The 27,008-nt window shown below is 40.7% G+C and overlaps 1 protein-coding gene across 3 annotated transcripts in view; it reads right to left on the bottom strand.

Moving 5' to 3' along the window:
• Positions 1-2,357: 2,357 nt before the first annotated feature.
• Positions 2,358-27,008, bottom strand: part of GPATCH2L (G-patch domain containing 2 like) — a 31,685-nt gene continuing 7,034 nt past the window's right edge. For 2 of the 3 annotated variants that reach the window (XM_075712757.1, XM_009488858.2), the window contains 8 exons: positions 26,568-26,632; positions 23,039-23,215; positions 22,577-22,656; positions 20,426-20,493; positions 19,468-19,522; positions 17,383-17,468; positions 8,309-8,400; positions 2,358-3,067 (listed from right to left, as the gene is read on the bottom strand). In XM_075712757.1, the coding sequence (XP_075568872.1) occupies positions 2,895-3,067; positions 8,309-8,400; positions 17,383-17,468; positions 19,468-19,522; positions 20,426-20,493; positions 22,577-22,656; positions 23,039-23,215; positions 26,568-26,632 (796 nt within the window). In that variant the 3' untranslated portion in view covers positions 2,358-2,894. The remainder of the gene's footprint in view (positions 3,068-8,308; positions 8,401-17,382; positions 17,469-19,467; positions 19,523-20,425; positions 20,494-22,576; positions 22,657-23,038; positions 23,216-26,567; positions 26,633-27,008) is intronic. The other variant, XM_075712758.1, reaches the window with a different exon arrangement.

Genomic DNA, 27,008 nt, shown 5'->3' with positions numbered 1-27,008 from the left:
GCTGCAAATATTCAAATCTGTATCAAGCTACTGAAGTCTGAAGATGAATTTTGATAAATGCCCTGGAGTAATAAGACAGATAGTTCATTTACCTTGTCTACCACTCAAGAGAATCAAATTTGGTTGAGAGCCTGACTGACCTGCAAATGGATTCTAACCTAGAAATAGGTAAGACAGGGCTGCTGCAAGAACTTGAGTCTTCTGCCACTTCCAGAAAGTTGCCATGGCAGGAAGTATGGCTTACCAAGATAAGGCCTGCCACAGTTACTCTTCAGTACTGCCACACGTACATTCAACCTTTAAAGGCAAGGAAGACCTCCTACAAGCTTACAACCTAAGTAAGGGCTTAACCAGATGAACAGTGCTACTGACCTCAATAGGAAAATCTGATAAATTATCTTCCCCTGCGCCCAGAGAAAAATCTCGTGAAGTCTGGCAACTCCCCCGCCACAATGAGTGAGATGAAGGCCATTGATTCCCTAACACCTCAAATGCCTCTCTCATAAAAGTTTTTAAACTGTCCTGACACCACAGAAGAAACAGAACTACTCTGAATGAACAATACTCAGAATGCAACAACATATATCAGAATTGGTTTTAAAAAGGGGAACACAACAGCCAAAATTTAAAATTTTAGCTGAATGCTCAGTAATCCTAGTAAGTCTGTTGAATAGACTCAAACTAAGACAGGTTCTGGAGGATCCTTCATGAGATTAAAAACACTCAGTTGCACAAATGTTCTTTTAGGGAACCACTCCCTGTCACTGAAACAGCCTGCAAGTTAGGTTACAAGGCTTCCAATCCTAAAATTTATCTGCAGGTTGTCAGGAGAATGTGACCACCTTTCCCCTTCACTGTGTTTACGAGTACTAGATAGGCAAGCTACTACCTTCAGCTTTACCTTTTCTTTGTACATTCTAGATTACAGGCCGTCCAGTATTCAGACTTCCTGTGCTACCTCTTAAGCACCACTGCTCAAAATAAATACAAAATAAGACAATCCAATGACTACTTTAAAACAGGAACACTTATCTCTCCACAAAACCCTTACAGCTTGTCCCGTAATCCAAACTGACCTCTGTACTTCTTCAGCAAGGTAAAAAGGCTTTCCCTGTTCTAATTAGTTCTAACTTGTACCACCACCAAAAAAAAAAAAAATAGTTTTGAGAGGGATTTACATGTATGGATCTGACAGTTTGCTTGGGCTGCAAAATATAAATCCAATTTGGATCTCTCCCCAAGAATAAGTAGGTATTAGGGGATCAGACACGGACAGTGTGTCTGTAATATAACTGTATTTGTCAATCATGATTTAGCGAGTCATTCAATTTTTGTTTTGTGTATGTTATGACCATTTAACATTTTAATACAGAGTTAAATATAAATCACCGCTTTATATTCTCACAATCAAATTTGTCCCTCAGCTATTTGATTTATAAGGGAGGGCAGAACACTGCAAAACCACTAAAACCATGCAAATTTTGTTATCTACTTAAGAGTGCTAACTGCACCTCCACATTCAAAATTAATTTTACAAGCTTAAACAGTCCTGTCTGAAAGCTCCACCCAGTAAGGAAAGTAAAAAGAGTTCTATGCATACAAATATATCCTACTTTTAAAGGACTTAAGAAGCCATGAGGCCACCTGTTCCTTGACACATGCTATGCAGGTATATATTCTAGAAACACAGCCCCAAGTAAGTTCTAGACAGAGTAATTCAAGAAAAGTAAGTGGAGTGTGATCAAGAATTCAAGAGAAGAGAGGGAAGAAATCACTCTCCATATATTCTGCGACACAGAAAGTAACAGGGGACCAAGTGGAAGTGCTATGAAAAGAAGAGAATCTCTTTAGTGTATGCTGCAGAGTAAGTACAATCATCAGTAGGTGGAGACACCTCCAGTAGATATAGCAGACAATACTTTTTGAAGGGAGGAAAACATGAGACAGAAGTGGTCTGATCAATACCCAGAATGCTCTGAACTCAGGCGATACTTTAAATGGCTTTTTGTTCAATGGCATATTAACTTCAACGGCAAGCATCCTTTAGAAATGCTAACAGTTATTTTTTAATTTATACACCAAGAAATGGAAGTTTTGTATATCCTCTACCATACTCCAAGGATATTCAATGGCCGAGGTTCCTTTCCAGGACACCAGCTTGCAGATTAATGTCCAAGTAGTTCTCCCAAATCCTTATCCATTAGGAGATTTAGGAAAGAACATGCAATACACAAGCAAGACTAAAGACATTCAGAACAAGGGAGAAAGAAAAGGTCTAATGGACCATGCTGCCAGTGAGCCAATGGCAATTTCTGAATGGACAAGCACCATATTTGCTTCACTAGAAGCAACATGATTCGAGTCCATTAGCACATGGCCTGAAAACATTCTAATACAGAATTCAGGTTCGATGTTTCAACTTGTTTGCATTTCCTCCTCTTTCCCCAGCCAAGAAATCCTCCTGGCCTGGAAGAAAGCAGGGGGACTTTTGCCTCCCTGGGTGGTAGTGGGACTTTCACCAAAAAAACGCCAAACGCACAAACAAGCAACATGTCCAGGGAGTGAACAAAGATCTGAAAACCCAAAAGAATCTGTACATGACCCAGCACATATGAGCTGGCATCAGGGAAGGAGATGAATGCATAATAAATACAGCAATAGCAAGAACATTTTTAAAAGCCACTGCAGTCCCAACACTGATTACCTTTTTTTAAACATAGATTCACAAACATGATTTAGGTATGTGGGGCACGCAGATCAGTCTGGATGATGGCACACATCATGCACCAATACTGAAGATATCACTACTGCCAAACAAGATGTTTGGTGAAGACACACACCAGAGTCAAACACTTCCAAAATCCAGCAAGCTTTTACAGTTGTAATGCTTCCTTTTAGCTGTATCCAGGGCTCTTCTCTGGTGGCATTTTAAAAAAGTTACTGGAGGCAGCAATAGTGGCTTTCTCGGCTGCTGGTGTTTTCCCTGTCCACTCAGAGTTCTGGGATCTCAGGGATGGTGTTGCTGGTAGCTCTGACTCTGCTGCATCCATGTGGACAGATAAAGTTGCTGGAACATAAAATTGCAGGAAAGGGGGAACAGAGGAAGAGAGTAGGAAAGGGCAATTAAAAAAAAAAGTTAGAACAAGTGACTTTATGGCAAACGCTTCCTATATGTTATTTCTTATATGAAGGTGTTATTTACCAAGTTCCCACAAGTTGCCCTGCCAAATTCCTTTGAAATACAGGTTCTTGATAGCACTAACACCCTTGCCCTTATGATTCTCACATTCAGAACTCCACGTTCCCAGTCCACTAACTAGTTCCCTCAGGCAGAGTTCCCGTTGAAAATCAAGAGCTTTAGCTGTCCCATACTTAAACTGAATCAATTCATAATCACTCAACTGAAGATAACTTAACACACCACAAAGACTCAATTAACCCTGTATCTGAGAATTTCAAAGTCTCTGAAGGCTTGGCAAATTTCAGGTTGCAAATCTCAGTTAAAGACGAAAATATACCTCTCCTCTTTACCCAGTAAAGGCAGTGAACCTCCACATATATCCAATATGGTAAATCAGCATATTATAACAAGAAGCTACTTGCTAAGCTAGGTTGGAATCCATTCTCATTTTCTCAGTACAACCACTGCTTCAAAATGGGACAGGCTATAATTAGCAAGAGAGATTTGCAGATCCATAGCTCAACCCAACAGTCACCCAAATTTCCAGAAGGACTGTCAGGAACCTAGAGATCTGAGAGTTTACTCCCATTCTCAGTATCCTAATCACTCAATCCTCACAAGCAGAACAGGGCACAATAAAAAAAGAACAATTGCCACAGGAGTCTTTGGGGCAACCAGAATTTTTTTGAATAAGCAACTGCTTCAGTATGAAACACATCTCTTTTTTCATTGTATTCTCACAATAGATAATAGTTGTTTGTGTGTTTTTACTACAAGTTGCATGTGCTGCTCTGTAGTGGATGAAGGATAAAGAGGCCATAACAAGCCTCAACTAGAGGACTGATTGCTTTGAAGTTTAAATAAAAAGCTGGTTCAATGCTTCAGGTTCCACACTCAGTAGATCTGGAACCCCAACAATCCTGCTTCTGTACATCCAAAACAGTAAGTCATTCCCATACAACCACAACAACACAGCTGATAACAGTACATTGCATATTTTACCTCTAACCCATCATCTTCCTCCATCTGAAGGTCATATGAAATATATAAAAAAAAAGTAAGTCAAAGTCCTCAAACTAATAATGACCACCAATACTACACTATGGGCTCCTTGCTAGCAGCCTCCCCACTCAGGCGTTCCATCTTTGCTCATAAAAAGAAAAAAAGCAAAGGACTGAAACAGGCTTCTTGCTACTGGGTACCATCACACCATGACAAAGAGTGAATGCATTATCAGGAAATAGGACAGGGAAATTTCACCAAATTGCTACTACTCATCAGACTGTTCTCCGATAAGCATTTTCAGAGGCTGCTAACTGGCACCATTTAGAAATTTTTATTTTTCACAAGCGAAGTGTGAATACATGCCAAGGCAAACAAAAATCTATTTATGCACATTTTTACCCCAGACTCACTGTAATACCTGAATAGGATGCCAGTTACCATGTGCACTGCTACATATACAGGGCACTGGACCACATAAACACTAAAAACCTCAGTGTAAAGCCAGACAGTTGTTCACCATTTCTTTCACAACCATCTATACTTGTGGTCTATTCTGACAAACAGAAGACAGACATGACAGTCTTCATCAGACCCCTTTCAAACCAGATAATAACTACCATGAGAATAACATTTTATACAGTATTTCTCAGACAAGTTCTACTGTGCCACTGAGGACACTATTCCAAATCTGTTGCACTGCAACGGAAAGTAACTAAACATATGGACAGTGTCCATGCCTTTTGAAGCCCCTAAGTCTTAGATCACTGAAAGTTCGAAGGACCTTTATCACTACAGACTTTCTTCTTCCCTAGGCACTGGCTGTTGGTCACTGAGTTAGATGAACTTCTGGTCTAATCCGGTACAGCCAGTCTTACTTCATCCAGATTTCCTTATTCTACTGCCAAACTACACCAGCCAGACTTTTGTTCTTACCTGGTGAACGCCTCATGCTTTAGGGCTCACATACTGCTTAATTGTCTAGTGTGGAAAGCGCTAACTTTCATTTTCCATCTCTCAACATTTGCAGAAGTTTGCCCAACTTACTTTTGATAACAGTCACTTCCTGAAGTGCAAGTGAATTCTGAATTTTCTACTCACTTTTTGTTCCTCTCAGCAGCCATGCCTTTTTCTAAAATGCTATTCTTTAACAGCTATCTCAGTTATGGTATTTAGGCCAGTTAGCCTCAAAGGGCAGGACTAATACCAGAAGTTTAAAGCTACAACAATACAGTAGAGACCAAGGCACTTCTGCTACAGGAATGCATAGTTTTTGATATTCAAACAAGGGTCTCTGAGAAAAGATCCTTTCCCAGAACCCATAAATACTCCTATTCATGAAAAGTATGTGAGAAGACACAGAATAAACTTAGTTTGCTTGGCTCCCAAATAAACATATCTCTAGCTCCCCTTCTCTCATTCCTGCAGCTAGAAGGGAGATAGCATCCACATCTCATATGCCTTTTATTAGCATCTTCTGATTTCAGCCAAATTCAACTCCAAACTTTCGGGGGGGTGGGGGGGTGGGTGAGGTGACAGGGGAAGATTTGTAGCTGCATGTTTAAGAAAGAAGCTAAATTCATCACAATGACAGGGGAGAGTGTTGGCAGAGATTTGAGCTATTTATTCTTTTAGGAAAATCTTATAAAGAATGACACGAGGAAGCCTCTATCTGCAGTCTTGTTCATCACACTGGTGAGGAGTCCGATAACAGATGTATGCAGTAGCGTGATTTAGTGCCGGGAGCTGGTCCCTGATGTGTATTAATACAGCGGCAAAGCAGAACGAGCCCCTCTTCATCACTCATCTCTACAAAAGAAGTGGAATCCGAGATGGCCCGATGTTCAGCAGAGCAAGCCCATTTGTTCTGCTGACTGATGGAGCCAGCTCAGGCTGTGTCCTTCACCTCCATGGGGCACTCAGGTTGCAAAAAAGGAGATCACTGAAGCAGGACCTGGTCAACAAGTGAGACGAGAGCAGTTGGACTCAGCTAAGGAGCTATTTAAAGGTGAAGAAATTCAGCACTCAGTGTGCCTGCAGTGACAGGCATGGGCCTGCATTCTGATTCACCTGTGTTTCATCTTTTGCAGAAGTAGTAAAACACCACAATATAAAAAGCGTCTGTAGTGAGAAAATAAGGCTGCCTTGATTCCTCAGGTACAGGGGAACCCCAGTATAAGACATTTATGTAGGGACAAGTAGATGTGTGGCAAGGGAAAAAAAAAATCTGTATTTATCTCATCAATGTCTAACAAGCATAAGAGTCTTCAGTTATTTCTACATTATTGCAGAGTAATCCCATGTATTTCTTTAGGCATTAGTAATTCCACAGTGAGATCACTTTTGACAGAAATAATATGAGATTTCAGAAGTTTCCAAGTTACATGCCCAGGTTGTGCTCCAGCTACAACTGGGAGACTGCTGTAGAAAGTCAGCTAGGACACAGCTTCAGTTATCCAATCATAAAAGTTTCTTTCCACAAGTCAGTATTGTAGCAAGCCCACAGGCATTAACTTGGCTGGAAATATTTCTGAACAGGGTCTAAAGAAAAGATCTTTACCATTTCTGACCCTTCAAGATCTTGCAGCACTTTTCTCTTGATGATCAGCACAAGCATCCTGTCTGGATTCCAGTAACTACACTCCTTCCTTATTTTGTAATATATACTCTAATTTTGTCTCCCTCATCCCTAAAAAAAAAAAAAAAAACCACTTTCAAACCTCTGTGCTATTTTCCAGTGCTGAGTTCCACTCCAGATACAGATTCAACTCTTCAAAAACTGTTCACCATACAATTTGCCTAGTCAGGTAAGTATAATTTACATAATATTTTGAAATATGTAGGCATAGAAATAGAAGCTCTCCCTATAGACAGTGACCAGGAATGCAGTACAGAATACACTCTGAACAACAAATAAATGGACAGGTAACAGGGGACAGTGAGACACTAGCATTCATACCGAGAAAACCTAGTATGCCAGAACTAAAATTCTGTGGCTACGGATATATGACTTTACTAACCCTTTCACTACAGAAGTTTGAATATCCTAGCATGGAATACTCAAAAGCCAGGAAAAAATATCCTAAATAAACAGTCAATAACAGATGACACTTTTGCTGAGCAACAGATTATTAATTTAATGGGGTTTTTCCCTCCTCTTTTTTAATACAGAACCTTTCAGACAGTCTGTAATCCAGATCTGTGGCCTGGAGAGCTAGCACAGCTTTCTTTCCCACTTTGTTATTCTACTGTCTATCCACCAGCCCAAAGAAGAAATCCAAACTTCGTTCCTCATATTCATCATCAGTTCCTTTGGCCTTCCCCACTGTTTCCACATCACCATGTTTCCCCATCAGCTTACCCACTGCCTTGTTACTGGATTATAACAGTAGTTTTTTAATAAGCTAGTTGGAAGAACATGGGTCACTTGATAGTAGGCAAAATATTTCAAAAAGGGGTAGGGTGAGAGGCCAGAAAGAAGTCTCCTAAACCCCTCTATGTTCTGCAGATTAAAACTTTTCCAGATTCTGATAAGTAATCAATCACTTTTCAGAAATATGCCACAAAAAAATAGATCAGCATTTTAATCACTACATCCCCGGAGCAGGAAAAAGAAAGAAGTGACTATTTTCATGCACAAGAGTAAGACAACTCCCAGGGAATAGGTGGTCCCACCCAGTGATGATACAAAAATTGCCAGATTTGTGCTCCTGTGAAAGTGTCTAGAAACACCCCAAAAAAGGACACCAGAGCCACCAGCTAATGTCAGCCCAACACTGAAGGAACACACTGTGTATACCGATCACCTCCTTATTGCCATGTACTGCATAATTTAGGAACTGTGGAAATAAGACCTTATGAGTAAACAGATTATTACCCACTGTACAGTGAAGCACTGTAAATTATATTAACTTACCATAGCTGCATCATCACAGATTTGTTTAGTAGGCAGCTTTTGATGCTATGCAAGAACACATGATATTCTCTCTCATACATTGCCTTTCTCACACACGTTTCATTAGCTTCAAATCAAGGTAATGCTATTTTTGACTATTGTGACTCTGGCACTTTGCTCAAGAGGGACATGACTTTAGAAATGCTGGCACACAGATAAATCCAGGTTACCTGATGTTGGGCTGGACATGGAGGCTGCAGCTGGCTTTCGTTTCCTCTTGATGTCCCTTGAACACGGTGGACCCAGGTGTACATTTGCTTGCCTATAGAGAAATTAAAACAAATTAAACTCTGTTCCAGTATCACCTTCCTGTAAGACTCTGGCCAATCGCCCTCCAACTCCCACCTTCCCATCAGCTTCTTAACTAGTAGGCAGCAGAAATCAAAAGCTTCTCAGGGAAGTTTTGCCCACATTCTTCATTAATATACCATTATGCTCCCATTTCTTTTAAGAGCTCACACACATAAACTGCTCAGAAGAACAATTATTTCTTAGCCTTTAAAGGATCTGGTTTTGTATTAACTTTAAAGTAACTCTTTGCATAAGTAAAGATGTAGTCAAGCAGTGATACCACGCATGTCCTACCATTATTTCTATAAAGTGTAACAAATGTCTGCAAGATTGCTCTTTAAAGAAATTGCATGATATTTCCTCCCTTATTCAGAAATTATTTTGCAACCTATTTAGTACTGTGGAGTCATCTTAGAATGTACCTATATTCCAAATGTCCGTGCATACTGTTTCCACTACAGTAGTAAGTTCATAAAGTTAGGAATGCAAAACTCTCTCATGCCTTTTCAAATTAGGAATTCTGTATCAAAGTGCTGTGAAAACAGCTGAATCTGGCTTATGGTAATACAGCCTCACTGCACCTGTAAACCGGCTGAAAGGCATCATCTGTCCTGGTCATACCAACTGTTAAGTCTGAAGCCTACTGATGACCACTTCAGTTTAACCATTTGCCAATTAAGAAGAAACCTGCATTATTGGGACTGACTTGAACTGAGCACTCCTCCAAGTTCTAGATGTAGGAAGAAGTTTAATTCAGAAAAAGACAGTCTTGGCAGCAGACCAGAAAATTTTCTCAAATACAATCCATAATGAATACAAATGCATAATTTAACAATGACGTTGGGTTCAAATCCCTGCTTTGTCTGAGATAACAGAGTTTCTTTGGCAAGTTCCTTGGTCGCTCTCTGCATCAGATTTGATGTGCAAAATGCAGAACTACAGTGCAAATAAAATCCATTAAAGATTGTGAGGTGCTTACATGGTGTAAAGATTGGAACCGTATAAAATTTGATGATTAAGTGATGAAAAGCTTCTGTGTCTTTAAAGCTTGTTATTTTGATTTAAAAAAAACAATCCTGAAAGTTTAACAAACATATTTATCAAGTACTGAAATCTTTTCTAGATAAAAGGAAGTTCATGGCTTCATATTTCCATGTCAAAATCTATTTAAAAAAAAGCAGCATATTTATAATATATACAATTTTAGATGCTGAATTTATGCAAAACCAGAGCGTGCTGTTGTAGCTATACAGAACAATGTAGGGAGCACAAAAAATTTCCCGTACCAGCCAAGACTATAAATTGTTTGAATGCTGCTGGGTCTACCTACTTACCTGTAACAAATGCGTAACCACAAAGTAAGAAATTCATATCTACCGTTCTGTCTTCTCAACTAAAATTCAAAAGTTCTGCAAGAAGTCTACAAGATCTGTCATCTAAATCTGACATTAAGGAGTGGTTTCAAAAATTTTTAAGTTGTGCTAAGTTTCACTGGCAGCCGATGTTTCACATGCATATTAGTATAACCAGACACAGAAGCCTCCTGAAATCATGAACTAAAGGCTTTCAAAAATACCAGCAAACATATAGACCTCATATTCAAAACTTGTGTTTGTACACATAAGGGACTAACCTCTAAGTGACTTCGTATATGCTAAAAACTGCTTTCGTACATAATTATGATAGTGGCTATATATAGTATTTTAGCACATGTTCTACCACGTATTCTGAAACATCTAGGCACACACACAGCCCAAGGAAAAGACAGTCTCAATCAAGTGGAACTTCATTTTTTTTTATTTTGCATCAGTGACACAGTATTAGATTACTAACTAGATGACTACATAATTATATATAATAATCCAACTCATTTGTATCGCATAATAATAATAATAATGTTCCCTTTTTAATTTTATGAACTTACACCAACATTAGCCAGCTGATCCTTGGTGGAGAATCACTACGGACTAGGAAAGAAGTATGCACTATCACTTCCAAGAGACTTTATGCAGTTTTTCCCAGTTCACAAATGTTACAGCTAGATTTTGAATAAGAGCTCCTAGCCCTCAGCTCCATGCTCAAACCACATCTAGTCTTACCCCATGATTACACAGGAGTAAAAAAAAAAAATTAAAACAGAATATGAAGATCTCAGAATCCCTTCCTGTAGTGAAAGTAAAGGCAAATCATACTCCAGCTGGAGACTAATAGCAAGGACGCTGCATCTAGCAGGCCTGCCTCTGACACACAAAGGCTCAGAGGTCATAAATTGTCTCTGTAACATGTATTTCATTCACGTTTATCCCTTATTGATCACCCACACTTCAGTTAGTAAATCAGGAACCTATTGATTACTCACTGGGTCTGTCTGACCTGGTGGTAAAAGTGTCAGTTTCAAGTGGCTGGTGCACTTTACAGGCACCATAAATCTGCATACAGGGAATCTCCAGGTGGTAGGTACCTTGGGAGAGAGAGGAGCAGAAGAATGCATGCAGGGATTATAGTCCTCATTAAGACGTGGACAGAAAGGGTGTCTGAGGTATAATTTATGAAATATGCATTTTTTGGTAGATACCACACTTTTCAATCTAAATTTCTAATCACTAGCTTGCATACAGGTGCTCTATCAGTAAGACAATATAGTTGGTGAATCCCAGTTTAGCAGCAGATTCCTAGAAACACCACTAGCAGGAAAGTCAGATCATGGGTATGCACAGCACAGAACATTGCAGGGGACAGGCTGAACTATAAATTGTGAAAGTCTCACTGACAGGCTGCAACCATGAATTAGTTTTTCTGCCAAAGCTGAATTTTAACAACTCTTCTGAACAGTTTAAAAATTACTCTGAAGCAGAACAGAACAGGGCTGAGAGGAAAGGCTGACAGAAAATGCACATTCATGCATTGTCACAAGCCCCTCTGTGAAGAAGTCTGAGGCACAGAGCTTTGTGGGATGAAAGACCTGGGCCCAAAACTGAGAAACTAGAATGGCACTTACTCTGTCCTTACTGGCTTGCAATCTCTTCTGGGCATCTATACTTTGAAGTCTTCAGTGTTGCACAAACAGTAATTAGAAAATAACTGTCTGGTTACTTTTGGACTATGGCTGGTTGATCATAAGAAAAAACCAAAGTCACTGTGCTCAGTCACAGCTGGATCTGCTAGGTGGCCAGAGACTAATGTGAAAACATAGTTTACAGTCTAGAGAGGACTGAAATTCTAACCTGGGAAGGGAAAAAGCAGAACACACCTGGAGAGACAAAGCAGGATCCAAAGTGCAGCTACGCTGATGGCTGCAATATATCCAATTCACACTGTAGCCTCTCACTACCAGGAGTTAGTGAATGAAAAATTACATACGTATGAAAAAATGGTCTTATATGAAAAAAACTCTATAGTCTCTTTTTGACAGTAATGATTTTTTTTTATTTAATCACAAACTAAAGGAATTATCCAGGAAATATGGATTTGTGTCTTGTTCTTAACATAGTACTTAAGGTACCTGATTCTGCATGCAGGTCACGCTGGAGAAAAAGTGGGCTTTGCTATGCATAAAGCTGAGATTCATTGCTGGGTCTAATGTGTCAGAAGTAATGCTTCCTTTCTTTTCTTTTCCACATATTTATTCTATGACTTTTTTTTTTTTTTTAAATTAACTGTAATTGCATACACTGGACCTATCTCACTCCTACAGTTCAAGGTGACCACATGCTGGACTATATGGTCACAGGAACTTGCCACTGTTTTACATCTACCACAGGGTTTCAACAGAAAATTAGGATTGGCAGTACAATCTGTGGGAGACAATACAGAGCACAAGCAGACACCAGTCCACAAAGAACTTTAATGAATAGCATCAGGCCCCTGAAACCTTCACCACCTGTGAAGAAAAGTCTAGACTGTGAAGTGATGTCCACTCTGTCAAAATGCAGGGTAAAACACACCTCAATCTCACAACAGAGGTCTTGGAAAAGACTCTGCAGAGCTAACTGTGACAGTCTGTGGCCTTCTTGGAGGCAGGAGGCGCATCGCACACTTGGGGGTGTATGTCTCTTGCTGTAATCTCACATCATCCAGCTTCTCTGCTGACAATCTTTATCCTAACCCTACCCTTGGAGGAAGCAAAGCACTTGGGTTATGTAGTGAGAGGCAGCCATTAATCTACTGTCATACAAACAAGGGATGCTATTATCCTCATGTTAAAGTAAATGTTCAACAGAGACAGCCTTCTAACAAGGATACAGCTACTAAAACTCCACACAACCCAGCTGTTGCTGTTGTGATGCTATATTCCCAGCAAACACAGGCCAAATAAAAGGCTTGCTCTCTCAGCCCTTAAGTGTCATCTGAGGCTGTTGATGGTGGCTTCACAAAATTAATAGCAAAAGCAGAGTTATTCCTCCTCTTTGACTATAGAGCCAGCTGGGCACCAAAGTCTGATCTGCACGTAGCAGGTGTAAATCAATACAAGTTGCTCATCCAATCTGCACGCAAAGCTCCCATGCATGCAAGTGGTTCTTGCTGTCACATCACACTGCAGATATTTCCTGTGCATAGCAGTCTCTTCACGGGAGACCTTCTAGAGAACATTTTCAGATTCCAAAAAATCACTAACACTAACACGTCAGCCCACTTCTTAAATCATCTGAATCTCATAGGTCTTCGTGCAGCAGCAGTCTGTTCCCCAAGTACGCATTCCAATGACATAGCAATTCCATTCCTAAGAGTCTGTGTGTGGCAAATGTAAGGGAACACATTTCTTCTAGTTTTCCAGGTAAGCATTCTACGCAGAGATGATGTGATCCCATATATTGCATTCTCTGTTTTCATACTGAATCACGGTATCTGTGCCAGAAAGAGTCCTAATATTTGCTAGACCTGCTGAGCACACAGATTTGATAGTGGCAACATGCTTTACAGGCAAAGAAAGCAATAGCTTCCTGAAAGCAGTAGCAAAGTTCTAAAGCCAAGGGGAATTTATTTTTCACTCCAGAGAATTAGGATTCACCAAAATGGGAGCATTAGGCCTCAGACAACTGCATGTGACACTAGGTTGATAGCTGCTGTTCACTGCATGCCTGTCAGAAAAAATCAGTTTTATCCCTAACTGCAACATTAGCTAGGCTTTAGCAAAGGAAGATATTAAAGTGCTCCAGCTAGATGGAAAAGGAGTTTTTTAAAAAAAAAAAAAAAAAAAAACTAGGGAGAAAGATGCCTAAAGCAGTTGACAGCAGACATTTTTACATAAAGACAATTCCAGGAAGATGAAGATGTGTGCATAGGTTGCACAGAATGAAGTGGATACTGTCATGGTCAAGTGGGACAGCATGAAATTGTGAACATCCATTCACTCCTTCAGCTGCCTCAGGAAAGGCTTGAAATTGTGGGCAATCCCTATACTTCCACATGCTTGGGTAAGAGGCGGAAATGTCAGGATCTCCGCACAGATACAGAAAAGAAAGAACAAGAATTACTTTGATGAGCATATTTCCAGAGCTGGAATTAGAATTAGAGACATTCAAGCCTTTTCACTCTAACAGTACCACCAAATCCAGGGTATGGAGCAACTGGCAGTTTACTAGGAGATGATCACTCACTCCTTTACATATTTATCCCATGCTCCAGGCAAAATGAGGGACTTGCTTCTAAACCCAATTAAACTCTAGGTTTACAGTTAATATTAACTGAGAGTACATGCAAAGCAATTTTCTTCGATTCATCTGTACTGTTCGGAGGTCCCTCTAACATAATTCTTCAAACCTGCAACATCTACTTGCCATCTGAGGTCCACTTTTCCTATGACCTCCAGCAGGAACATTTAATTGAGTTTTTCACCCATAACCCTATTTTCAAGGCTAGGCAAACAATAAATGGCATTAGGGACAATTTATCTTCTACCTTCCTCTCTTATTCTACCTGCTATTCAAACTCAAATTGAAGGGAACATTGGCTCTAGGCTCTTCTGAAACTCTTACCCTGACTCAAGGGAACAACATTCCACCAACGACCAACCTATAACTTCTTCCCACTGATAGAGCCATTGAATAACCAAAATCTAAGAAGATATTCCGCTTGAGCCAGTACAAAATCCTCTTAAGTAGAATTAGTTAAAAAAGAAAATTCTGTTCAGACCCTTCCTTTTTCCCAGAAAGGCAAATGGGCAGAGGGAAAAGAGGGGAAGGATTACTTGGGCTGTCCATGCAAGTCTGTACTTGCTTGCTTTTAACAGCCTGCATCGTCAAGCTGAAACCTTAACAGACAAGACATGATTAGCAAACGCTTTGTGCTCTTAAAGGAGAGTAATTATAGGCATGTGAAAAAGGAAGAGATCCCTGAGGTACTCTTCCTTGCATGCCTCCCGAGAGGCAGCAGGGCCATTAAAAATTCCATGATGAAGAGGAAAACAGCCTGGGAACAGCCAGGAGGCAATACAGCAAATTAATACACCAGCCGTCCCTCGGGAGGACTGCAAGAAAGCAGGAAACTCTCCTTGCTTCACAAAATAAAATTATACCACTAATGATAACAGTCACCACACACACAAAACTGCTTCTAATGATGGGTGTGAAATTCCCAGTGCTGTGCATACACTTTGAATGAAATCTCTTCTCATCACAGACATAAAGCAAGAAAGGTAATCTTGGTAGTGTACAATTTATACAGCCTTTCAAATAAGACTTCCCAAGGAACCCTCCACATAGAACCTCTTCCTTGACACTACAAAGCCTTTCTTGAACACCCCCAACTGTGCTCAGTATTCTGGCTTAAACGTTCTGCTTAAACGAAGCACTGGGTTACCAGTCTTCTAGATGAACTGCACCAAAATCCACAACTGAGACAAAGAAAACATTTCCATGGGAGAGAAAAGACTCCACCTGGTAACTATACTCCACTGGACACATTCATGATAGCAGAAACTAAACAGAGAGAGGTAATTTTGCATGGCACGGTGGGCATCAGGTTGAAGAAATTGCATGTCCACAACATCAAGACAGTCTCTTCTCTAATACATTTCATATCATTCTCAGGGGATTAGCTTCCCACACACACCATTCTGACAAATTTCTGAGTAGAGTTTCTCCAGGATGAGGTGCAAGCTGTTAGGAGCTTACTAAAGCACAAACTACTGAAACTGACTCCATCCATGGCAAGAGAAGAAGATGTGAATTCGGGCAATGGCTGAACAGCACTTACAGATACCACCTGAAGCTCCTGTAAGCAAATGGCTTAGCTCTTGAAGCACCTAAAGAACAACTATGGTCAAGAAAATGTTTCTGTGAAGGAACAATTTCCTTCTGTGCCCTTGGCAGCATCTTTACATAAAGCAAGCACCTTGCACTGAAGAGTTCAGTCCTTGCCACGTACATGGGGCCACGTAACACATTCATTCTTTCCATATTTCTTTCTCCTATACAGATTCTTAAGCACATTTCACACTAAAATAGGAACTACTTTCTCAAACTACAGACACTTAAAAACACAGCCGCCTCTGGGATGGAACAACTTCTCTGCCAACGTTCAGTAACAATTCATCAGGGATTATGTTTGTCAGGAAAACCAGTCACCTGTTCATTAGAGGAAGGAACCAAGCATATATTCATTGGTTAACTAGACTACATATTCAGCAAAACCAAGCAAACATGATCCCTCCAGGTTCAGAAATCGCTTGCCATAACCAGTAGCTTTGGAAAGGTCCTTCACTGATCATCATAAAGGTAGAGACTTTGCCCTGTTTGAATTCATGAACAGGATTTGTCTAGCTTTCCTTTCTGGAAGACAAACTTCTGTAGAGTGCCAAGTAAAACACTCGAGGCACCAGAAAGGTTATCCTAGCTGTAAATGGAGAGACCAATCAATCTTCTTGCTTCATGGGCACAAAACATCCCCACACTGGGGCAAAAGCACAGAAAGGAACCAATTTGCTGATGCACAATCTTCTGAATTCTTTTTATTCTCATCCAGCTGAATGCTTAAGAGCTGGTTTCTTCCTCCCTCCCCCGTTCCAGCTTTAACATGCTGGCTACAGCAGCATGAGGTCATGGTGCGACATCACAAAATTCCCTGCAGAAGCCAGTGGGAGGAGAGGCTTTGCTGGGTGGGTGCCAAGCTTTCATTCAGACACATACAACCTCAGTACATTTTTCATGCTCTATTTGCTAATTAACAAGGGAAAGAAAACCATGAAGCTGAAAGTCCAGACGTTTCTTTCAGATTTGGTCCTTCGTACAAGCACATAAGCCAAATTGTGTCCCAAGCAAGACTTCGTTTCCTTGCATGGGGAAAATGCTCAAGGGCACCTTACCTTTAGATAGTCACCTGCAGCACAAGAACAGGTGTCACCTCCAAGGCCAACACTTGAATTTAATTTAGAATTAGTCAGCAGAAGGTACCTGAATAGCATATTAACCCCAAATATGCAGACTCAAATATACCTCAATGTTTGGCCAGACCAGATCTAAATTTCAGCTATAGCAATAGAGAGAGATATCAAGCCATTAGAGGTCACCTCAGGTGATTCCGAATCTGTTCAGAGGGTCTATTTTAGGCACCCAGGATACCAAAATGCCTCAGCATGTCACCCACATGAGCATGTCAGCACTTTCCCTCTGTTCCGATTTTAATAGTGGGCAACAATACTATGCCATTTGTACCTATACAACAGACTTGCAGCAACTCACTGCACAATCCAGAACAGATCACATTTACTTCTAAAAGCACAGTATGTTCTGCCTGTCTGTCATACACTGTTTCATATACTCTTAAGTGCTTAGTGTACTGAGACTCTCAAATACTCTGCATCAGTATGTTTTATGCTAAGTTTGAACACAGGCCTCCTACGGAAAAGTGCATTAAATTCCAGATCCATGAGTATTGTTCAGACCACATAGTACTACTGAAGATAACGATGGGAGGGAAGTGAGACAACCCCAACAGAGCAGAGCAAGGGAGTTACCTGGCAGTGCAGTGTGCTGGTGAGCATCTTCGGTGGGAAGCATCAGCAAGCACATCCAGAGAGTACAGAGGAGATAATGGATTGAACTGGAAAGTCAAGAGATTTTATTTAAGCAAAGCATTAAAAGAAATAGTCTCCAGATACAGCTGCTCAGATCTATTCCCTATAGTTGTTCATACAGTATAGGGAGACCTTTCTGACACATCAAGGGGTGAGACTAGGTGAGAACTGACTCTCACTTCAGACAAAACACTAGCATGGGGTGCAACAGCAAATCTCATAACCATCTTCTCACAACAGACAGCCTTATAAGCACACCCCTCTTTCAACTTGCATTATTACAAATGCTGGTTGACTAAGAACATACTCAAAGAGCTCTACTGCTGCATGCCATGAGCAAAATGTCTGCCTCCCTTTTGGGAAGCCTCTTGTCTACTTTCACATTGTAGAGACAAATGTCACTGTTATGGGTGCAAGCACAGAACTTCCCACAGAGCAGTTCCAATATTACCTGTGGGCATATGTATCACTGAAACAGAGCTCTAGAAGACTCAGGCCCACCAGGTTCAGTTCACAATGAGCTCCCAATTCATTCCACAGCAAGTGAGTGCTCCTCCCACTCCCAACCCACCTCCAAGCTTTCTTTGCAAACTGCTTAAAACAGATTTCTGAAACACTGCATGGTCAGGCTAATCTTAGATCCTTTGTTAGACATATACGAGACAAATCCTGAAGGCATCAAACCTGTGCAAGACAGCTTGCTGCAGAAGACGCAACTCTTAAGATTTTTTTAAAGGTCAGGACAGAAATGGAATAATCTAGTCAATCAATGCATGGAGCAAACTTTGCTCAACATGCAAATAGCAGGTTTAGCCTGGTAGTTTCTCTGGGGTACCTGCATTACACTTCCATTTAGCATCTCCTCTTTATTTATAATTCACACCACAAGCAGGAAATTCATTTCTATCTGCTTTGCAAAGTGCTACACCAATCTCCAGAACACTGTTCTTGTATTACTAGGATTACTGATGCGTTTTTAAACAAGGACAAATGAATAATCCACAGCTGTAGCAGGACTCCTCATAAAAGCTATCTGCTACTCCAGAACTTGGTACTAGGCCTTTGCCTTCAATCTTTCTGAGAAAGAAGAGGCACTACGCACTAAAAAGCTGCTGCTGTCAGGGAGCTCCTCCTTAAGTCAGACTGTTATTTACTGTCAGTGAAGTAACGCTGCAGCTGCACAGCAGGGGAGAATCACCAGTAACCCTTTGTAGCTGATTCAAATTCATTTAAGAAAAGAAAAAGTAATTCATTCTGGTCATTTTAAAGCTTATGTAGTTATTATTCTTATCTTTGGCAATATAAAAGTGGTACATGAAATGTTCTCATTGACAATTGCACAAGGGCTTGAAAATTATTTCTTGCCATATATGTATTTTTAGTCACCTGAAGGATAAAACAGATTTCAATCCTACTGCTCGCCGACCAAGAAACAACTTGCAAAGCAACAGAAGGGAGCATGCATGGCTAGGAACACTGTTACAACATGACTGTTCAAATGGAGGATCTGTTTCGCTTTTTGCTATCAAGAACCCGAGCTCTTATATCTTAAGTAAAAAAGCCTCCTAACACTGAAGCTATGAAAGACTTCCTGAAGAATATAGAAGTGCATACACAAGACTTTCAGTTAAAAGAAAGCCTACTTCTCTTGCTTATCACCTCTTACGTTTTCCTGTTACAGCTGCTATTTAACTACAATTAGCTCATCATTTTTTTCCCTTCTCTGTTGATGAGACTATCAGGTAGAAGCCTGAGCCAAACAAGACAAAACAGAGCATTTAAAAAGAGAAAAATGTTCCAATTTTTATGGAATTTTGAGAGGCCAAAGTTCCTCCTGCCAAAAGGCATTTTCCCTCCCACTCACTGTCAGAGATGAAGGCCTACACTAACCTGAAACAGGGAGATAAACAAAAGGAATTCCTCAGCTATTCAGTTTAAATAGACAATATAACGCCAGAGACATGGGTTGTGTTCAAAGCCCAGAAGACATCAGTTACCAAAATGAGAAGGGACAGGCTGCCTTACCTCATGTGCACAGGCCACAGTGTGTGGGAAATCAGAAGCCGGCACTTTGTTCTTTCTAGAGAGAAGGAAACCAAGAAAATAAAAAAGGTAGAGCAGAGTCAGCTTACCTGGTTGCGATCTCTCTTCCCCACGGATGGTAACCAAAAACTGGAAGGAGGCAGTCGAAAGGACAGGTGGGAGCAATGCCAAGGAAGGAGAGAACATGAGGGAAAAAAAAAGGAGGGTTGCAGGTAGGGAGAGAAGGGGAAGGGAAGAACAAAGATGGAGGGAGAAGGAGAAAGATTAAACATCAGCAGGACTCATATTAAAAACAACGAATTTCAGATCCAAGGAAGAAAACTGGATGCCAACAGCTGGTGAAGGCTGGACCCACTGCACTACAGTCAAGAGGTGCCACCCTTACCTATCCATTGCCCAACAAGAATAGCATTAGAGGGATGCCAAAGGATACGCGCCATAACTATCTCCGGTGCTGACTACAATTTAAATATACTAATTGGGGAAGAAGACAGAACGCCAAAGAAAGAGAAAGGAATTTCACAGCTGCCTTGTCAGCATCATTTCTGCCATCTGGGTATGCACCCATAGTGTGACTCCACACAGACGCTTTTTAAATAACCAACATACAGGGCTCAGTCATCTTATACTGTGCAGAAGATCTGCAGTTATTGCAATCGCACATTATATGGGAGGGGGAAAGAAAAAGCTGACTGTAACCAGAAGGGCATCTGAGCAGCGTCCACACACTGGGGCAGCCTTATAAACAAAAGAGAAGTCAGCAGTTGCAAATAAGAAAATGGAGAAGTCAATCAGTAGAGGACTGTCTCCCATTCCACAAGTCACTGCATGCTTAAGTTACCACCCAGCTCTTCATTCCCTTCAGTCCCAGGAGGGAAGAGGACCCTACAGTTCTTCCTCCCCTCCCAAAGTTCTACGCAACAGTTGTTAAGGGCCTTACTCTTTCTGGCGCGGATCACTAACAATATGACCTAGCCTCTCGGTGCCCAGAGTGCTCATGGAGGTCTCCTGAAACACAAAGACAGGTAAAAGGTTGCAGACTCTCACACAGTGAGCAGACACAATAGTTTGCTGCTGCTAATAAGAACAGATCTTGCTCCCCTGGGCCACATCCATTCCTTCCCAGCCCACTCTCAGCTAAACATTATTTACCCTCTCCTTTTAGAACCTGAACTGAGCTGATTTAACTAATTAGAATAGCAGAAAATAATTTTGTTTTATTTGTGGGGCTTTTTTTTATTTTAGTGACTATATTTGCTTGCACAGGGGCACACCAAGGACTGGACCAGCACAAGGATGCAGTTAAGAACAGGGGAAATGGCTGAGAAGTGCTTATTTCCAGGTTGCTGGGGGTCAGCTGGGCCAGAAACAGGCTGAGAGACAGGACATCACATTGTCCCACTAACAATGGGGATTCACCAAGCACAGGTGAATGAAACAAGGAGTATGCATGAAGCTTTTGCCTTTTCTGAAAGCAGCAATTCAGCAGCATGACCTCTAGCAGGTAAAGAAAAGGTAGATCCTAGGAGAAGGGACCTGCTCTGGGAGCACGTTTCTCCCTGCGAGACACTGCCCTGTGTATGTGCTTGATGCTGGCGTAACACGTACACACACAGCCTGAAGCACCAGCTGTTCATACCTGCTTAGCAACTACCTCCAAGAAAGAAATATATTTTGCAGTAAGGGTCTGAAGATGAGGGTAAAAGGCTTTCACAGGTAAGATTCTTCACAGAATACCTGTGCCAGGTACACAGGCAAAACACACGCAAAGTTTGGGGGGAGTTGTAGCAGCAGGGGTGAAAGATGGGCTATTTGTTACAGCAGGAAAATTATTAACTTAAAGTGCCGTAATGTTTAAATTTACGGTTTATTACTGTGTAAATTACAAGCCATACTTTTGGTAATTAGCAGCTCGCTGGCGGGGAGCTCTGAATGAAACTCATTATTTATGATTACAATTTAGAGAGAGATGGGGAAGGGGGAGCAGTGACCTCCGCTGCAAATGACAAAGATCCCTTTAAGGTGATGAAGATGAATTAAACAAGTAAATATTATCCTTCTCATTTGGATCATTAGAGGTGCTGCCAACAGGCCCAGCCGCTTGCAGGTGGCCTGAGGAACCCTACCCAAAGCCAGTCTCCTGCCAGCTGAGGATTCATATTTTAAACGCCGGTTGCAACTAAGCAAGGTGAGTGGAAGAAAGAAGGGGCAAACAAGGATCTTTCAAGTGTGACTGAACAGAAGGAAGAAGTCGCACTCCTCTAGACTCTGGGCCCCTCTAACACACCTTACTAACAGACTCTCTAAAGCCAGTCAGCTCAGAATATATACAAATATTTTCAAAAGCACAGAGCACATCCCTGTAAAAGTAAAGCCAAACACAGTCAACACCTTCCCTCTCAGAAACATCTTTTATGACAGACAGCAGCACTCAACTCTCCAAGATCCAGACCCAACCAGGTATATCCCTCCCTCTTTTAGACAGGCATCTGCAAAGTGTTGCTTATTCCTTTACAAACAGGACTAATATTTTGTTTGTTGTTTGCCCTACCTATAATAAACCTAGTCAATGGCTCTGGGTAACTTTGTCTGCATTATTGCATATACCCTTTTGTTCTTCTGTCTCCCCACTAAAAACACTACTGCTAAAATCACCTTCCTTTGCTGCCATTCATATCAGTCTGCTTCCCTATCTAAAATTTGGCCTTCCTTCACCTTTGAGTCACCTCTCTGCCCTTGTAGTCTCAGATTATGAGCATGCACAAGTCTCATGCCATGGTCATTCTCCCCTACATTCTGTCTAAGTCTTCTTGATATTTATGTTCCCCATCATTCATCTTCAGACCTCTTCTCATACTGCTTTTAGCACTGATCAGCTGTCTTTGCCACTCCAAACCTGCCTTAAAATCCACTTAGTCACTCAATCAACTTCTGACAGTCAAAGCAGCTAAACAAATCAAACAATACACGAAACAAAAAAAATGTACAGGGTCCCTTTCTGCAGAAAATAATTCACATGATATCTTAGAACAGTACTTCAGGCCTGATCAGCATTGGAAATACAAAATTATTATCCTGCAAAAGGGAATACCTTGCCGACAAGCCTCCTCCGACCTTTTCGGAGACAACGGGCAGCAGCTCCTGGAAGGCGATTCAGGCGAGCATGAAATCCTGAAAAACAAACCCAGAAAACTGAGCAACGAATACAGAAGATTCTTCCTGACAAAACCACCAGGAAAACCAGTTAGTTCCACGGCCAAATCAGATCCTCTCTTATCTCTCTCTTATTTCTCAATCTGCAAGAGGTAGATATGCCAATTTATTTACAAATCAAATAAAAATCCATATTTAGAAAAAAAGAAGACTCAAGAATGTAGGCAGCTGGTATGAGTATTTTAGTATCCTCTCCAGTAGTGCAGCTATTTTTAATTGGATCATTAAAAAAAAAAGCAGATCACTAATATCAGTTTAAATTGCAGCACCTATAAACAGAATCTACTCTTGCCATCACATCAAAAGTTTTCAAACACATGGCTTTCCTTATGGACCTCACCTCTCTGAGCTGGCCGCGAGGGCAAAAGGAATGTGGAATCTGAGAGCTTGTCCAGGCCTGAGTCAATCCGCTCCACTTCAGATCGGTGGTCAGCTCCCCACTTGGGAAGAAGGTTGGGGACAGTGAATCCTGGAACACATTCTCCTTCATAAAACCAATCACTTTGCTCATCATCTCCTAAAGAAATGGGATGCAATTAGCCACATCAATGTGCCCTGTGACAGTCCCACAAAATACTACAGGTAGGCATTTCTGGATGTGAAACAGCTGAAGTCTCATTAGGAATTCCTTCCTAAAGAGCCTTATATTTGTATTCTGTTTCAATGATCTGCAGTAACTATGGGGCCTCACTAAATGCTTTAAAATATCCAACTCATCAGTCTACAGAATTTCCCTACAGAACAAAGCCCTCTTTATAGACCTGCCTAGGGCAGCTTTAGCACTCTGTTGCGACTGCATCTCATCAACCTTAGTTCAATGTTGTGTGATGTCTTATGCACAAGTCTTTCTCTGAAGTAATTACTGTGACAGAGGTAGAGGCCAGTCATTTGGCACATGTTATAGGCTGTCACAGGAGAGACTTCACAACAGAAGACCAGGCTCACAGAGTAAGCAAAAGGAGCGTACTCACTGTCTCCTAAGACAGCAGCTAAAAGGAAAACACACAACTATTAGAAATGGTCACTCTGAGTGTAAGTACTAACCACGCTGTGAATCTGTCTCAATCAAAATTTCTTAGAATCTGTCAGAACTATAAACCCTCTGCAAAACTAGAGCAGCAGCAACAGATGTCACAACCAAAGTCTCCATAAAGCAGGGTCACTGCAGTTGCAGTCTAAAACTGAAATGCATCAGACGCCATTCATAGTAAATGTGCCTGGCCAGAAATCCCCTGAGAGCAGTAGCATGTAAGCAGCATAAGAAAAAAGCAGGAAGAGAGCAAAGAACCTGACACACTTCACTTTTCAGTAGCCCAACTAACACATAGTCCCATGTAATTGCAAGGTACTTGACCTTGCCTTAAAAAACTAACACACCTGACCTAGGGAAAACTCTCATTTGCCTACTGTTAAGTCTTAACTCAAGCATCCCCACCTCTCCTTCCCCCTTCTCCACCTCTCATCTCCTTTCCTCACCAAGTTACATTATTCCTGACTGTTGTCCATTATGCCTACCCACACATCTTGGCACACAAAAAAAAAAAAAGAAAAAAAACAAGAAAAAGAAAAAAACCTCATCCTAGTAAGAAAGCTGCAATCTTGCAAATAACAGAAGCAGCAACACCCAAAACCAACAGGTAGGACAGCCACTTCAACCCAAAGCTCTGACATTGCTTTTTATTTCTTTGATATGTCAGTTGACCTAGCATGCTTGTGACAAATATATTTTAAAATATAAATATCCCTACTCACCTTATAGTAAATTAAAACTAAGTAATGTTGGACAGTGCTTCTAAGTGATCATAATTTGTGCAAAAATATTCCTACAGTTTTGGATCTATGAGCATAGTGCACTGTCATATCTCAAATCACTACTTTCACAGGACAAACTTTAACAATCAGGATCATATGCTAATACTGCAGTAACTTTCACTGTGAGAGATCCCAATGCATTTAACAAAAAAAACCTTAAAATCAAATTATAAACTAGGACCATTCTCTGCTCACAGAAGTGCACTGGTAGCTGGAATTGCAAAGACAACCCATTTAATTAGCAACAGCACAAATATTACCTGACATAACCTCAAAGGAACAGGGGGTGGGTTGGAACTACATTCAATTTAAGTACACTGCTACCTTAAATTTCCCATTATTCAGTTTGGAATTGTACTAGAAAACTATTTCCAAGATGATGATCTGTGACCAGAAAAAAAAAAAAGAAAAGTTTTGTGCTCTCTCCATCTCACTGAAGTGGACAGCTGTTGTTTATTATTTATTTCATGACTAGAAATTGTCTAAAAAAAGCAAAGGGAGACATTTCTTATTTAACCTGAAAGTGCAAAAACATTTTTTAACTCTTTTTAACATAACTGTAAGCTAAAGCATCTTGGTCAGAAAGCTATTATAGTATAAACTGTTTGAACAGACAGAGGCCTGATGACTAGGATGTCAAATATCTTCCAGTACTGAGACAGGGAAGGCTATAATTGCATTTTATTAATTTAAGTGGTATATTCTACATACTCTTGTACACTGCACATCCTACTTCTAGTAGCAGACAAAAGTTAATGCCTAAAACAGGGTATAAAACCAGGGCAAGTATATAGGGCAAGCATATAGACAAGTGTGTATATATATACTTATCCAGTCTACATCAATCTTGCCTCGGGCGATGAAGTAAAAATTCAACATTTCAGTCACCACCCTGCTTTGTTATCTGATATGCAAGTCATTGGTAAAAAGAGAGGACAAAAGATTTGACTTTTCTGTTGCTTTTGAAGGATGGGAGGCTGGAAACAGTTATTTTTCAGCAAAGGTCAAAGCTGATATTTGAAATCTCTACTCTCAGGGGAAGTATTATAGCCACCTAAGATCACAACAGATCGGCCCTACAGCCTAACATATCTTCAGAAAACAGGTAAGCATATTTGCTATCATTGTGTTGTCTCACACACAGATACCTGGGTCAGTAACAAGCTGGTGAAAGCAGCATTTCCTACTGAGTTACTGATACTACTTCCTTTAGCACTCATATGGTCCCAGAAGAGATCTCGTCCAAATCTTAGCTTATGAAATGTGACAGAATCAGTGGGCACACCAGCAGAAGCTGTGTGGAATTACAAGTCTCTAGGGTCACATTCCACCTGCTCCAAATATAATAGTCCTGAGTGCCTATGCGCCTACTTACAACCTCTTTCACACTTACTTCTGCCATATCCCCCATAAACTGGACACTGTGCTGCCACTGATAAATAAAACCAGATTACACTCCACGCTCAAACATCCCAAGAAACCATTTCTACAACAGACATTGAAAATACTAGGTTCAACCAATGCACACAAGAGCAAGGGAGGAACATGTATTTAAACAAATAAAACCTATCACATATGACTGTTGTCTTCTTAGCACAGTCCATCAGGTGACTTGTCAGTACTAACTGATTTTTTTTTTTTTTCACATCATCTTTTCCTGCCCATAGAGAAAACAACTAACAGATTCAGGTACTAATGGTATGTAGACAACAATTAAAACAGCTATACAAACAAATCATAAGCTCTGCTCTTTCATTATGGAGAGCTCTAAAACTCCTCTTGTATTTCCATGCCTTTCCGTAATAATAGCTTCTTATGTTTCAAATGTTATCGATCTAATATACAAACTATTTTAGCAGGAAGAGTGTATTGTTATCAAAATCACACCTCTGTAGCCCTCAGCTCATTTCTTAACTTCTAGCCCCTCCCAGCCACTGGCCTTTCTCCCATACTTCCCTCTCTGTCCCTCTTCAAACATTGACCTTTCTTTGTATTTTTAAGGAAAGTAACAGAAATTCCCCAGCAACACATGAGGAAAATCACAGGACAGCTGTTACCTTGGCGGCCCTCATCATTGGTAAACAGGCCAGTATCACTGCTGCTGCATACACTGCTGGTTTCACTGGAACAAAAACAAACAAAAAAACCCCATTGTTATGACTACAGCAGATACAAAACAAAAAACACTTTATTACACTTTACTAGCTTCTCTGAGCCTAAAATGCTTTATACATCTCGCAGAAATTGCATTTCAGACACATGGCTGGCTCCAGCACAGGACATAATTGCTTTCTGTTAAAACCTAGCAATGCTGCACCACTTGAAAAAGAGTAGAATCCTGTATCTAGTCTAGTTCTAAGTTATCAAAAAGTAATTAATACAATGGCATTTGCCTCAGGTACTAGAGTTAATAATCTAACTATGACATTGTCTGGAATATTCACTAGGAAATTAAGTGCAGTTAAAAACTCTGTCCCTGGGTCACTTAACAGCTACCG

The sequence above is a fragment of the Pelecanus crispus genome, chromosome 6, assembly GCF_030463565.1.
Source record: "Pelecanus crispus isolate bPelCri1 chromosome 6, bPelCri1.pri, whole genome shotgun sequence".
NCBI lineage: Eukaryota > Metazoa > Chordata > Aves > Pelecaniformes > Pelecanidae > Pelecanus > Pelecanus crispus.
The sequence above is the reverse complement of the archived record's forward strand: the minus strand, read 5'-3'. Positions and strand labels throughout refer to the sequence as shown.